At 38.5% G+C, this 16,975-nt stretch overlaps 1 protein-coding gene across 5 annotated transcripts in view; it reads left to right on the forward strand.

Annotated features, from left to right (window-relative positions):
- The window catches only part of LOC124140214 (kinesin-like protein KIF12), a 109,669-nt gene that overhangs the window by 31,754 nt on the left and 60,940 nt on the right, over positions 1–16,975 (forward strand). For all 5 annotated transcript variants that reach the window (XM_048396419.1, XM_048396418.1, XM_046507655.2 and 2 more), the window contains one exon: positions 16,033–16,104. In XM_048396419.1, the coding sequence (XP_048252376.1) occupies positions 16,033–16,104 (72 nt within the window). The remainder of the gene's footprint in view (positions 1–16,032; positions 16,105–16,975) is intronic.

Raw genomic sequence — 16,975 nt, forward strand, 5'->3', positions numbered from 1 at the left:
AGGGGCTTAAGACTTACTTTAATTCTCATGTGGAAGATCAGGGCTTCAGATATTTACTCACATGTTATCATTCACATTGGGTATTGATGGTTTCTTTGGGTATTCAATATTTTTACTCTTTGGGTTCCAGTCTGTTGGGTACTTTTTTTTTAATAATTCTGCTTGAAATGCTGTTTCAAGTGACTCCAGGGGTAGATTTAACAATTGGCTGAACCTGAGGTCACGTAGCCACACTGTGGGGCTCTGAAAAGTTTAGGACTCCTCACCTCTAAAATCCCTTTTCCTGCACTCTGAGATTAAACCTTGGTGTCCATTTGCCTCATTTTGTGTTGATTTATGAGCAAATAAAGAAGTTGTTGTACCCAACATTACAAAATGACATCCGGTTGTCATTCTACCGAGATGATCGACATAATCATTCTTTGTTAACCATTAATGCGACCTCATCACCCCTAAAATATTTTCTCCTCGAAATTACATGACTCGCCAGCAGTGTCCAATTAAAAAAATTAAAAATACACACAGAGGGGTGAAATTTTGACTAGCCAGACGGCCATCTATTTTACATTTCAGCAAGCCCTTTGTAATTATAACTGGCAATGAGCCAACGGGCAACAGTTTAATCGACCCCTGACTTCTAATTTGTATCTGTTATTGTGCTGCCATATGTGTGTAACATGTTATAAACTCACAAAATTGACATGCCTTATTACATGTCGTGAAATGTCGTGCCTCTTTTATGTAATATCCACTGCAGGAGACTTCATGTGTGTGTAATGCCTGCGTTGAATCAGTAATTAAAGATCTGTAAAAAATATACATGGACGTAACGTGAAGAAGATACATTTGCTTCTCAGAATGTTGTTACTCTAGTGGGGGTTTACATTTTGTTTGTACACAAGCAACCCAAACTTATTTGGTTAATGGTGATTTATTTTGCATATTTTACGCCAATGTGCAGCTGATCTGGAGCTCTGGTAGGAGACCCATATGCTTTGAAATGGATCTGGTTGCATAGAGGGCCAGGGTGTCGTGTTTGGTGAAATGGAGGGAGGATCAATTGTTTTTTATGAGCGTCAATGATCCACTTCCTGGCACTCACAATCAATGTGGCATGTGTCTTAGATGTCGGTGTTTGCATAATCAAGTGATTAAGGTTAGAGGGTCATAAGCAGATCAGGGCCCACTTGCACAAAGCGATCTTAGCACGTAAGCCTATGTTAAAGTATAGGAGTTAAGATCATCTTAGCACTAAGATCGCTTTGTGCAAGTTGTTAAATGTTGACATGACGGATAAGTCATCAGTTAAAGTTCCTACCATGAATTTGAAAATAATTGATTTGATTTGTAAATCAGAGGTTTCAAATCACCATAACTACTTCATGTTCGGGTTGAAATATAGTTTAGCTCAGTTGTTGGTAACCTAGCTATACATTGAAAACACAGTATGTTTCACTCCTCGGTGACCAGATGAAGATGTTGAAACCACTGGTCGATAGAGTGAGCAATGAGCCAAGGACTGGGGTACTGATATTACACAATCAAATAACCTGACACAGCTCGTGGTCACCCATATCGACCTGCCATTGTGAACCCATGATGCCAATTTCACAATTTCAATTTAAAATTTCAGATAAAATTGTTCGTACAATACGGACTGACGATACTACTTGTATCATGATGCACTACATGAAATAGTAAGAAATGGTGAAATCTCTTTCTTCGTATATTTATTTATTGTTATCTGGAACCTATAACAAAGAAAACCACAAGAACAAAACATGTTTAAATGAAGGGATGCTCATTAAATGTAACAGTTAGTCGTCGTGTCCTCGACCACCACATTCTCGTAGTCTGCCATGCTTACTGGTGGCGCTATGCTACTTCTGCTATTATGGGAGGTAACTCTATTGTTTCTGTTCTGTTATAGAGTATCGCGATCTCACAAAGTATTGATGATATCATAGGTATTGGTGAATTGTTACAGCCCTAAAGTAAACTTCATAAAAATAGGAAGGTAGGGCATGACAGCCTTGGATGTCCTTCTTGATGCATATGTACTGTTGACCTGATACAGAAATCAAACCTGTTACACTTATGAACGAGCAGATGGAAGGAGTGACTACACGATTGATCAAATTGATATGTCAATCCTGTGATGGTTTGTGTTTGATTGTTGAAAGATAAGAAAATGGCTTGGCTTTCCTGATCCACATTCCAGGTAGAGACAGTGTTTACCTGTGACTTAGTGGGCTCAGAGATTGTGGTGCTGTTATCAACACAGTGTGGTCGGCTTGACAGTTTATGCAACTGTCGGATTACACTGAAACAATTTACTGCCTCTTGTCCTGCTGACCTCGAGTGTGAAATACCTGCTAGCTTCACTCACAGGCACTTAAAGCAGGAACAGATCTTAGTCCCATAAAATGATTGTGTTTCAAGCATGATGTCCATAACAGAGAGCAGCGGTAGAAACTAACATTTTTAATGCTGAAGAGGAGTTGGAAAGTAGCAGCTATGTACAAATATATACATGTACATGTATTAATATTTAAAATTAAAATAATAATTAAGGATTTTCTTGATAACTGTAGCAACTTATTTGATAAAAAAATCAGGGACATATGATGGGTTACTTGGTTGAGTTAAATTTTGGTCTTTTTGTCTTAGAGCAAAAAAAGAAAGAAGAAGACCTATAAACACTATCCCCCTTTGGGAGTCCAGACCTATGCTGGTCACAAGAGGTGACCAAAAGGATTGGGTGGTCAGGATTGGTGACTTGGTGGATAGGGTGTCATCTTACCTCGACAGCTTGGATCACTGCTCACAATATCAATCTGTGGATTGTCTGGTCCAGACTTCACTTACACGTCTCGGTCATATAGCTGGAATTGTACAGCATTAGAGAACAAACAAACAAACAAACAAACAAAAAAACATGATAAAGCATTTCAGGGTTATATGCCCATGTCGTATAGATTGTAGATCTGTAATGGATGTTTGTTTTTATTTGTTTATGATTCACAATCCAGATGGTTGTGTTGTTGATCAGTTGTGCCAAAACATTTGGAGTCTGCTTGCCCAAACATGTCTCTGATCATCATTTTCAATAGATTTTAGTATTAGCATATGGACTATTATTTCCTTACAGCTTCAAACCAGACCAAACAGACTTTCACTCTACGACTTTGGCCAGTAGTCAAAGTCAAGTAAAGTTCTGATTGGTCACATAATACCATCCACATAATAACAATTATTTCTTCTTAAAATTATGCCACGTTTGGACTTATAAGTTGTCTCATACATTTTGGGCACAGAATGGATTTTTTCAAGACTCAAGCTTCATACTAGTGTCTAAAGGGGCAGTATTGGCCTCAGTGAGTGTGATATACCATGTTATCAGGATGCAATTACTGTTATCACCAGGGACTGATTTAACAGAGTCAATTACCTGGGAGAATTTGTTAAGGGGACATAGGCAATTTGCCTAATAATTACACCTAACACAATTAATTCAGGATCAGGCGAACGTCATGGGAAGTTATACCGATTAGAACCCTTCAGTTTTTGGTAATGGCTAATTCTTCAGATGGCCAATAAATGTCACCAGCTTTCTAGACATTGTACATAATGTGGCTCACACTTAGACCCATCAGTGTCCTAGTCTGGAATTCCTAATAATAAGTGCATCTACCGTATATGACCGCGTATTAGCCGAATTTTGAGGACCAGAAAAAAGATTCTGTAGAAAGGGGTCGGCTTATCCATGGGATACACTTTCATGATAGTATTTTTCAGATCGTGATCTGTCAGAAACATCGCCTGAATGACGGTCCGATAGATTACAACTTCCTGAAAGTTTGGAAGTTGCCACGACTAGAGCCATTATTGTTTTAAATTATCAATAAAGTTATTATTATACACCAATGTTGTCATTATTAAAAAAATGTTATGCATGTTACTACTTCCGATAATAAGTTTTCAATTGAATGTTCAAAGTTTATCGTTCTTCGTAAACTCCACAATCTTTACATGTAACAATATATGTAATTCACAGCTATAATATATAATCCCCAGATAAAATCGCCAATAGCTATTACGTACGTTTTGCAAAGTTCATAAATTGATAGTGAACAAGTGTCTACCTTTATTGAAAGAGGCAAACAAACAGCTGTATCGGCGAGGTATCTACGGGGTCGGCTTATCCGCGGTCATATACGGTATATGGAAATCTTTATATTCATGCATACACCCACACCAGTCTCCGAAATAGGTAACAATTGCCAGGCTCCATCAGGACCCACAGACTTTAGAACCTGCAGGACCTGATTAAATTCTTAAGGCCCTCATTTAAAAAACTGCAGTTTATTATGACAAATAAATGGACAAGTAAATTTACTGCAGGCTATAAGGACCCATAAAAATTTAAACTATGGCCTGACACAAGATCTACCTGGCATGGGTCTACGGGCAGGCGCTTTTTTTCGAACACTGATTCAGACACCCACTGTCACTGTGCACATGTGTCTTCATATATCTGTGCACATGTATACATGTTTGTTTTCTTATTCTTAGGTTGTTAGCCTTGTGGTAAGAGCGTTCACCCGTCACACCAAAAGTCTGGGTTCGATTGCCCACATGGGTACAATCCCCATGAAGATCTGGGTAGAGAATAGGTCTTCAGCAACCCATGCTTGCTGCAAGAGGCGACTATTCTTGTCATAAGATGCGACTAACGGGATCGGGTGGTCAGGCTCACTGACTTGGTTGATGCATATCATTGAATCCCAATCACATACATCGATGCTCATGATGTCAGTCACTAGATTGCCTGGTCCAGACTCAATTATTTACAGACCGCCTTCATACAGCTGGAATATTGCTGAGTGCGGCGTTAAACAACACACAAACAAAACAAAACCTTGGACCTCACGGTATCTAATGGATACAGTGATTTATGTACCGATGTGATAACCCTGCCTCTCAGTGTGTTTAACAACAAACAAACAACAAACAAAAATGGATACAATGTGCGAAGTCCATTACTGATGTCCCTTGCTGTGATATTGCTGGAATATTTCTAAAACCCAACTCACTCACTCACTCACTCACTCACTCTTAGGCTGCCCAGTGCTCTGACATTCCAAACTATTACCTCTGTCACGCTTCATTGAGCTTCTAGTTACCCTATACACAGTAATTAACCCTCAATATGAACTGTTGTGGGTGTTACTAGGGGCAACACAAGAGTTTAGTACACTGTGAAACATGTTAATGGTTACAAGTGAACCATTGTGATCACATAGCTTGAGGAACAATGGTCAAGGGTTCTGGACATGTTGCCGCTCAATCCGAGCTCCTCACACCATTCTTTTGCTGGCATTGTCACAGAGCTTTACCTACTTTACCCACTATCGAGCATTAAACAGCGGGATTTCATTGTTACCGTCTTGATAAACATACAACTCTACTTACAGATATTTACAAGGCTCTTGAACATAGGGTTACTTTTAATATGGAGTTAACACAGATATTCCATTTGTGATTACATGTATTACATTAATTATATCTCTTTAAAATATTAATCCTAACAATTCTGTTAATATCAAGAAATAGAATTCAAATCAATTTATATATATTACTCTAGATAAGTTAAATAACACCCAATCTTTTCATAGGACTTTTTATAGCTGGTGTTGCAACACACAGCCGTCCAAATGTTGGTATTGTTTAATTTGTTTTGAGGAGTATAAATGAATTCTAATACCAAGGAAACATTGTATAAAATATTATCAGGACGACAATCACTGAGTCTGTGTCAGAAACTAACAGTTTTAGTTCCCTACTCCTTATAATGATGACATACAGAAAAATCCTTAAGAATGGCACATCTCTACTACCGTATTTGACGTAATAAGCGCCCGGGGAACTCTCAAAATTATAAATAGGGGACTCTTATTAGAATATAATTTTGGTGAGAAAAAAACCAGAGTTGAAAGATCGTAAATTTGTAGTTTATGATGACTGCGTGAAATGATACAAAAGAAAAGTATGTGCGTATCATATACGACAGATATATTTTCCAGAATTTAATTGCCCATAATTAAAGGTGCATATAAGACACGAGTGCGTATTATACACGAATAAATAAGTCTTGTGTACATTGATCAATCGGAAGGGGTGCTAATTAGGATTGTTCACTAGCCAATATATTAGCAAATATCGATGTGGGCGCTTATTAGAGCGGGGCGCTTATTACGTCGAATACGGTAGTCCTTATGCTACTTTCACCATTGGGCAGTTTGGCAAGGACTATAGGACTCGTTCTTATTTCTAATGCTGTGTCAAACTTTATTGTGTCAACCAGCCCGAACATGGCTCCAAGCAAAATTTTCAGTAGAGTTTTGTGTGTTTATAGGGACTATTATTAGCAGGCCTTATTAGACCGAACAGAATGATTAAATACTAGAATCTGGCTTTGAATTAGTGGCTAAAGGTGCAGACTGATCATTTTTATATTCTATAAATTCCCAACACTAATATTCTATAAATATCAACAAAATATATTCTATCAAATATAAATATTAAAATTCTTTTAATATCAACAATACTCATAATAATCATGATGAGGATTCACATATTCTATTAGTTTTATTATCAGACAACATTTCCAATGATCTATTATGATCATGAGAATTCTAAAATTTTGCAATGTTACCTGCGCATATTGCTATCACCAAGGCTATAGCTGCTGTCACTCTTACAGCAAAGGACAGGTAACTCCGGTATTTTGGTCGGTTGGGTACTGAGTAGGAACCTGGTACCCACATGACTGCCCGGACCCGTGGTTAGTCACATGATATAATGTTTAGTAACAAAAATGATCTAGAACCGTGAAGATTCCGGGATAGAATAGGTCTTCAGCAACCCATGCTTGCCGTAAAAGGTGACTATGCTTGTTGTAGAAGGCGACTAACGGGATCGAGTGGTCAGGCTCACTGACTTGGTTGATGCATGTCATCGATCCCAATTGCGTGGATCGATGCTCATGATATTAATGACTGGATTGTCTGGTTCAGACTCAATTATTTACAGACCGCCGTCATATAGCTGGAATATTGTTGAGTGCGGCATTAAACAACAAACCAACCAACCAACCACTGTTACAGCAGGGACGGGTAACTCCGGTATTTTGGTGGGGTTGGTACTGAGTAGGACCCGGACCCGTGGTAGTCACATGATATAACGTTTAGTAACAAAAATGATCTAGAACTCCATGGTTACACTACAAGTCACTAATGTTCGTATTTCTTTCTGACTTTTATATGTTTGAATAAAGATAAAGCTTCAGTAAACTTCAGTCAACTTAAGTGTATGCATGACCAGAGCGTTTTATGCATGTATCCAAATTCATTTTGCCAAGGCTATGGTCAAAATATTCCAGATCAGACATTTTGTACAGCGGGTACCTGGGTAGGTAGGGTGATAGGGGATTGGGTACCCGGGTAGTAGTTTTTAACTCCTCCAAGCCCTAGAGCATATGTTGAGTGTAAACATCAGATGACAAATGCTAAACATCTGAGACTGGAGGTAGTATTTACATAGCCAATGTATTCTATTGATTGTGTAGCTGCTATTACAGTTTACAGTATCCATAAATAAACACATCAAATGGTATCCTAAAGCTTTGTTGTGTATGTCAGTGTCACTTGGTGTATAACAATGTATATCACGTTTCTAACATACCTCGGCCATTAATGACAGTGGGTTGATTGTAAGCAATCAGGAGTTGGGTCACGGGAGGGAATTACAATCTGAGCCAATCAGCAGGCAGCAGAGTATTAGCGCTGATAATGGATACCATTAGGACTGTGATGATGTGATTATTGCGATATACACAACAGATTTATCTGGAGCTTATATCACAGAGGCCAGTATTCATTAGGACTTTGATAATAATTATCGTGATATATACAGGAACTTATCTGGACCTGTGTAGAGGACAGTATTCATCAACTCTGCTATGATAATAATTATCGTGATATATAAAGGAATTTATCTCGACCTGTGTAGAGGACAGTATTCATCAACTCTGCAATGATAATGATTATCGTGATATATTCAGGAATTTATCTCGACCTGTGTAGAGGACAGTATTCATCAACTCTGCAATGATAATGATTATCGTGATATATTCAGGAATTTATCTCGACCTGTGTAGAGGACAGTATTCATCAACTCTGCAATGATAATGATTATCGTGATATATTCAGGAATTTATCTTGACCTGTGTAGAGGAAATCAACATATTTCACTCCACTGGTGAGTGGTGGCACATTTATGCAGGGATTACTTTGAGGACTTTTAAGATGTAACAAAAACAGTTACTTTCCTTCTTCAGCAATTGATATTATTTACAATGACAAGTCTGTTTTGGTAAATCTAAACTTTATTTCATCAAAATAGTTCATGTTAGATATTATCAATGATACAATTTTTATATCGATAATCATAAATATTTCTTCCCATCAACAATAATTCCGATTATCAATCTTTTTGGCCAGCCCTAGTTTCCATGTTAAACTGCAGCTTGGTATCTCAGTGGGCTAGCTCTACAAAACCGGCACACGCACACCTACATAGCTCATCACTAGATAAGTGCAATGTTCTTGAACGTGACATTAACCCCACTTCACATCATTCTATAGGATGATATGTATCCTAAAAGTCATGCACCCTACTTTGGTGGCAGTGACTGTTTCTGTTAATTGACAGCTTGTGTTGTGGACACACCTCTGTTGTCATTGATTACTCCTTTGTCTGGTGTATTTAGCTTCTTGATGTGATGGACGGCAGCGGTCCCTGGTTCTCCTGGTTTAACATGGCTTTGCCTGTGGTCCTATTAGTGTTGTATGATGTCCGATAATCTGATGGTGATTGCTTTTTTCCATTACGGCTCAAACTACATCAACCAACTAGTGTTTATATAGGTACTGTTTGCCTTCAACTGATTACAGTGTTAATTGTCAGTATGTCCAGGGGTGTTAAGGAACATACCATATTTCCTCTGTTAGACGCCCGGGCTTCTATTTATTTCGGACAAGCCTTTGACCCGGCGTCAATTAGAGGTCCGGCGTCTATTGGAGGCCCGGCTTCTATTAATACCCCCATTTCACTTTGACCACGAATGTCCCGAATCGTCAATTGATCGACCTGGCGTCTATTAGAGGCCCCGCTTCTATTTTTTGCACTGAACAATTCACCCGGCTTCTATTTGAGGCCAGCGTCTATTAGAGGCCCGGCGTCTAATAGAGGAAATCCGGTAGCATCAGTACTGTCCCATATTTTGTTCCTCAAGCACTGTTGGTTGATTTGTTCAATTCAAATAAAAATTGTAAGGTAAACTTTTTTAGTATTGCTTGGTTTATAAATAAAGTTTAAAAACCTAGTGTAGGGGGTCAGATTAAAATTACATTAAAATTTGAAAAAAACATTTGTTTTTATTAGCGACCAACCATTTTAATATTTTTCAGACTTTTCACTGTATATGTATTCTTTTCTTGATAAGCCACATTTGAAAGAAAAGTGCCATTCTGCTTTTTGAAATGGATGCCACATTAAATATGCGTCATATGTTGTCATTTCCAAATGAAAAATCTGGGCGTCAAATACTTAATAACACCCTCAAATCTCAAAACAAAATGTTCATCGACTAATTAACAGGTTCAGCAAGATTATGTTCAGCCGTAATCAAGAATTTGTCTAGATATCCTTGTGAAATAAACAAGTTTACACTGTCAACTGATAAGTCTCTATCTTTTGTAGCTTGTGCTCATTGATCAGTCGTGATTAGAGTGCCCCCTGGTGAGGGAGGTGACAACATGGCATGGACGGAACCCCTTGATTGATTGCTTGCGTTGATTAATGTATGTAACCCTTCAGAGATAACACACAGCTTAACATTCAGCAGGGAGGACTCCGGGAGCATTTAGCCATACTGTTCATGCTTGACTGTGTGTTTGTAATGTTGTTGTTGGGATCGCAGCGTTAGAAATTGGCACTAGTCCTGTAGTCCTTGCCAAACTGGCCAATAGTTAAGGTATCATAAGGACTAGTAGAAATTTGCCATTTTTAAGGGATTTGCTATATGTTATCATCATAAGGACTAGTGGACTAAATATGTTAGTTTCTACCCCTGGATCGTAGACTAATATTTAATGCCAGGAATAAACATGTCATTTAAAAGAAATATATCTTCAAAATAAAACGTAAAATCCAAATGGAGCCCAGAACAATGCTTAATTTCAGAGCTGAGGCAATGTAGACTTGCCAGATCATATAGACTTGAGTTTGATGCTTTTTTAATATATTCTCTAGAGTCTGGGAGACAGATTATTATCCCCCGCCCAACGAAGTTGGCATGGGATATAGAAACGGGCTCCGTCTGTCCGTCCGTCACGTTTCGTTTCCGGAGCATAACTCAGAAACCGTTAAATATTTTTTCATGAAGCTTTGCATGTCTGTCAGGTACATGCTGAACTGGTGCCTTTTGCTATTTAGAAATTTTAGAAATTTTTATTTGGTACATTTCCATGGCAACAAGATGGACTTAGGTTCTGTGAGGGTAGGGTTCGTTTCCAGAGCATAACTCAGAAACCTTTAAATATTTTTTCATGAAACTTTGCATGTCTGTCAGGTACATGCTGAACTGGTGCCTTTTGCTATTTAGAAATTTTAGAAATTTACATTTTTTACGTTTCCATGGCAACAAGATGGACTTAGGTTCTGTGAGGGTATATGACAATATACCACATAATTCATCTCAAGTGATGATAAAAAAATAGACAGAACCCTGTATCAGGTTTTTATTTCATAAACATTTACTTTGAATAGAGCTCATGTCATTACTAAAAAAATGTATTTCGTGAAAGATACTCTATTAAATAAGCGCCCTGCTTCATAGGCCCCCTGGCCAACTGTTAGATCCATGTTGTTTGTTTGTTTGTTGTTTAACGCCGCACTCAGCAATATTCCACCTCTATGATGGCGGTCTGTAAAATAATCGAGTCTGGACCAGACAATACAGTGACTGACATCACAAGCATCGATCAACGCAATTGGGATCGATGGCATGTATCAACCTGACGAGCCTGACCAACCGATCCCGTTAGTCGCCTTTTACGACAAGCATAGTCGACTTTTAGGGCAAGTATGGGTTGCTGAAGACCTATTCTACCCCAGAATCTTCACGGGTCTAGAACCATGTGTAAGTATAGTCCTTGTAAGTATACAGTACGGACACATGAAGATCCGGGGTAGAGTAGTTCTTCAGCAACCCATACTTGCCGATTAAGGTGATTATGCATGTCGTAAGAAGCGACAAACTGGATCGGGTGTCAGGCTCGGTGACTTTGTTGATGCATGTCATCGCATCCAAATTGCATATATTGATGCTCATGATGTCAATCACTGGATTGTGTGGTCTGGTCCAGACTCGATTATTTACAGACCACCATATAGCCGGAATATTCCCGAGTGTGGTGTTAAACAACAAACAAAATAGTACAGATTTCTTACAGAAAACAGCAGTGTAAAAAATATAATTTTCTAAGCATAATTATTATGACAATTATGGTACATGGTTACATGTAATAATAAAGAATAACATTCTAATGAGATGCTACTTGACATATTGATGGCAACTGGTGTGGTGCTTGATTAGCCGACTTGATGCTAAGTGTGCTGGCTGGCTGATCACAATTATGGGATGGGCTCCAAACTGCAAATGTAATTTACAGAACTGCTTTAGAGATTAGACAAGCTGGCAATCAATAATCGTTTCAAATGTCCAGATCGGTCAAGTAACGATTATATGTGATCGATATCCCCCACTAGGGATGGTTATATTGGGTATTATCTCTTTGTCATAGATTCTATACATATAACGAGTCTTCAGCAACCCATGCTTGCCGTAAAAGGTGTCTATGCTTGTCCTAAGAAGCACTAACCGGATCAGGTGGTCAGACTTGCTGACTTGGTTGATGCATGTCATCGATCCCAATTGCGTGGTTGGATGCTCATGATATCAATCACTGGATTGTCTGGTCCAGACTCGATTATTTACAGACCACCGTCATATAGCTGGAATATTGCTGAGTGCGGCGTTAAACAACAAACAAACAAACATATTTTGAGTCTGAAGATAACCAGGGTCTGGTCGACATAGGAATGACCACACCAAAATATATCGCCATATGTTCCCTTTTTTTCCATGAGAATACCATACAGCAACCATTAATAATGCTTCTGTCCGTTATGTAAAACAAAACTTCGAGAGTAATGTACGTAGAAAATGTAGAAAATCTGTAATTCCGAGTTGTGAGTTGGTTATTATATAACACCCATAATTTGTTTTGGGGGAAAATGAAAAAAAAAGTGATTTTCCCAATCTCAAGTGAGACATCAGCTCAGTCTGTCTGTCATATAAAACAGTTTGATGACGTCCTCTTTTTTTATTTGCAACACTGCATTGATATGACATCGCGTTGCTATGTTCCACTTCACAAACAATGAAATCGATGCAGCGATTAGCATGAACATTTGAAAGGAGGCAGGAATGGGAACACTTCGTGAGAAATTCTCACAATAATAACACTGATATCCTTGCCCCTGTCTGTGTTCCCGCTGGCTTTCGAAACTCTAAAAATGACCAGGCCCCCCCCCCCCCCCCCCAATTTTTTGTCAGTCCCATCTTTCAACAGATAAAAAATCATATCTAAATTAACTGGTTTAATTGTTTCAACAACTTGTTCAATGCTATGACGTCATCTCTGAAGTAACTTAGTTAGATCTACACATTCACACAAAGTTCAGTCACAATTTTTTCTTTCTTTTTTTTAATATTTCAAGACTCAAAGTTGCTAAAAATATATATTTAACATCAAAGCAAAGCACTTAAAATAGACAAGGGGAATTCCTGATGGTAACAGACAAGATGACTTCGTTTGAAAAATATACTTATATGAATATTGAAGATGGTCTGTTCATCAACAAAGATTTATAAGGTACTTTATTTGCCGGTCCACAGGGACTGGCAGTCACATGAATTACCGGTCCAAGCCGAATGTTATTGCCAAAAAACTGGTAATTACCGGTAAATGGGAACACTGCCCTGTGTTTTATGTTAGCAAATTGGGCCCACTGGTATCATGAAGTACATATTCCTGGTAGATCGAAGTCAATTGATGGATTTACATTTCATCAAATTGCACCTTATAGCCTGCTGTTAACTTGGACACACCCACTCTGATCTAATCTATTACATGGTCATGAATGCCGAGGGTAGATTAGTTGTAATTGATACAGTATAAACCATATTATTCGTCACCTTTCAACCTCTTTGTGGTATTGGCTTACCAAAAGAGCCATTTTCAAATTAACACATACTTAAACTTATAGCGTGATCAGGTACTCCTCATTGACTGACTCTGTAGTTCACTAGCACTGACTAAACCGGACTAATCAGTCAACAGGTATTTTGTTTGTTGTTTGTTTTCTTTGTTGTTTAATTGCCACCCTCAGAATTATTCCAGCTAAATGACAGCGGCCTGTAAATCAGGCAGAGTCTGGACCAGGCAAACCAGTGATTGATAATATGAGCATCACTCCATGCAGTTTGGGTACAATGATATTCAGTCAAACAAGTTAACCATTGAAAGTCACCTCTTACAATAAATGTAGGTTACTGGGGACCTATTTAATCTGTAATCATGTATAACAAAATAACACTCACATCATGACAGTCTTCATTGTGTATGACAGTGTAGCAGGGTGTGGAGTCATCCTACAGATGACATCCTTACCTTGTCAGCTTGATGATGGCGTTAACTTCTTTGGTCATGTTGACAAGGTGTCCGACCTTTGAGGTTCGTGGTTGGATTTGATTTTTTGGTTGGTTTGTTGTTACGGAATTATCACTCACCACTGTGTATGACACCATGACACCATCATCACCATGACATCACTGACTATGACACCACTGTGTATGACACCATGACACCACTGTGTATGACACCATTATCACCATGACACCACTGTGTATGACACCATTATCACCATTGTGTATGACACCATGACACCACTGTGTATGACACCATGACACCATTATCACCATGACATCACTGAGTATGACACCACTGTGTATGACACCATGACACCACTGTGTATGACACCATTATCACCATGACACCACTGTGTATGACACCATTATCACCATGACACCACTGTGTATGACACCATGACACCATTATCACCATGACACCACTGAGTATGACACCACTGGGTATGACACCATGACACCACTGGGTATGACACCATGACACCACTGGGTATGAAAACATGACACCACTGTGTATGACACCATGACACCATGACACCACTGAGTATGACACCACTATGTATGACACCACTGTGTATGACACCACTGTGTATGACACCATGACATCCCTGTGTATGACATGACACCACTGTGTATGACACCATGACATCCCTGTGTATGACACACCTGTGTATGACACCATGACACCACTGTATGACACAACTGTGTATGACATCATGACACCACTGTGTATGACACCATGACACCACTGTGTATGACACCATGACACCACTGTGTATGACACCATGACATCCCTGTGTATGACACCTCTGAGTATGACACCACTGTGTATGACATCATGACACCACTGTGTGTGATACCATGACACTACTGTGTATGATACCATGACACTACTGTATGACACCATTGAGTATAACATCATGACCAGTTATGTGCCATCTTCCCAAGGCAAGGGAGTTAACCGTAAAAGTCCATTTTCCACCCCTGCCGAACCACGTTGAAATTCCTTGGCTCGATAGGAGCGGCACCAGTGGCTATTATGAGTTATGTCCCTTCTATGTCCCTCCTAATGACTTATCTGTTCCTATGTCGCATATCACTTGCATTTGCTTCAAACAAAAACGCGGCACCCAGTCAAGACAATCTGTTCGATAATCAAGATCTATATTGTAATAAAACGGGCCTTTCAAATCATTTGAGCACTATGATTAAAAACATGAACAAATTTAGAGAATATCTGTCGATGCCCAGTTGACGGTACACATGTTTTGCAAATCCTGCAGTTGACCGAAATCTGCACATTGGAATCCATGTTGTTTATGAACTGGATGTCTAGTTCGTTACACGATTTTGATTGGACTATGTATAGACTTGTTAGTGCAGCCAAAATGTAACTCCGGAATTCCAGCCTAGTTCAGCAAGGGTGGAAACTAGACTTTTATAGTCTGTTAACTAGGGCTGTTACGATTCACTCGCGTATTCGGTGAATCGAACCGTGTCCATTCATGAATTGAATTCGTTATTCGTGGTCTCTAGAATCAAATATTCATGAATATGCAGTCATGTGCATTTACATACCCTGACCCTTCAAATATCCATACGAACATATTATATGCATAGATTTCTTCAGTGACAGTATTTTAGTTACTGGTCATTGTCGCATTTGAGCAGACACAAGTACCTTGATAAGTGAAGTATATTAATGTATAATAAATTAATAATTAACAAACCATGTTTCACTGAATATCATAAATAATACATCCACTGCTGACTTGATATTATTCGTGAATAAATATTCGTATTCGTTACCCTATATTCATTATACAAATCGTATTCGCCTTATCGTGTAATCGTTGCAGCCCTACTGTTAACTCACTTGCCTCAGGAAGATGGTTCTGTTCATGAATTACATAATCAGTAATGATTGTAGATGACATGATGACCAGTCATCATTCTCAATGTTTGTAATCTCCAGTTAGTGATATGTCTCTGACAGAGTTCAAGGTCAGGCAAACCAGTGACCTATATCAAGATGACATAATGACACTCACTAATGTATGACATCATAATGTTCAGTATTAACCGTTTTGTATCATGTATTATAATGATGCTTACTATCATATTTGACATTTCAGGAGCTCGACCACCCTCTCCTCCACGACTGAAACGTCTGATGACTCCGATGTCCAGTTCAACGTTGTCCTCAGGTCAGTAGCAGTGTTACCATTGTGAAGTAATTTCTATATACTGTATTCGACGTAATAAGCACCCATGGCGCTCTCAAAATTAGAAATTGGGGGCTCTTATTAGAATATTATTTTGGTGAAAAAAAGATAAAAAAGAGTTGAAAGATAAATTTTGTGGTTTATGCTGACAGCCTGAAATGTTTATATACGACAGATATATTTGTCCAGAATTTAATTGCCCATAATTAAGGGTGCATATAACACACGAGTGCATATTATACGCGAATAAATAAGTCTTGTGTACATTGATCAATCAGAAGAGATGCTAATTTGGATTGTTCACTAGCCAATATATTAGCAAATATCGTCGTGGGCGCTTATTAGAGCAGGGCACTCATTACGTCAAATATGGTATTTGGCATTCAATCTTGTTGATGATTTATTAAAAATCATTGTTGGTAATAAACAATATACGAACCTGTTCCGATTTCATATAAGTTTATGTCCCGAGTGGGATAATTTGTAAAAGTATTTCATGAGGGGCATAAATTTTATATGCAATGAATTAATTTTACAAATTATCCTACTCGGGACATAAACTTGATCTGAAATGGGAAGCTAGTTTAATATCCTATAAATATATTACACACAGGCTGTTTGGGTCTTCAGTAGTAATTACTATATTCATGATGTATTTATTGCTGAAATATAATATTTATAGCCAGATATGTGACTGATATTTCACTTGAGTGCAATGAGGACGTCTGTGGACAGTGATGGAAGTTATTCATAGTATTGATGCTGACCCCTGCATTAGACCCCTTAGGTGGATCCAGAGGGAAGATCCAGGTGGTCCGGACACGCATGCACGCACGCACACTTTATTGAAAAC

Source organism: Haliotis rufescens, unplaced genomic scaffold, assembly GCF_023055435.1.
Source record: "Haliotis rufescens isolate VD_foot unplaced genomic scaffold, xgHalRufe1.0.p SCAF_15, whole genome shotgun sequence".
In the NCBI taxonomy this organism is placed as follows: domain Eukaryota; kingdom Metazoa; phylum Mollusca; class Gastropoda; order Lepetellida; family Haliotidae; genus Haliotis; species Haliotis rufescens.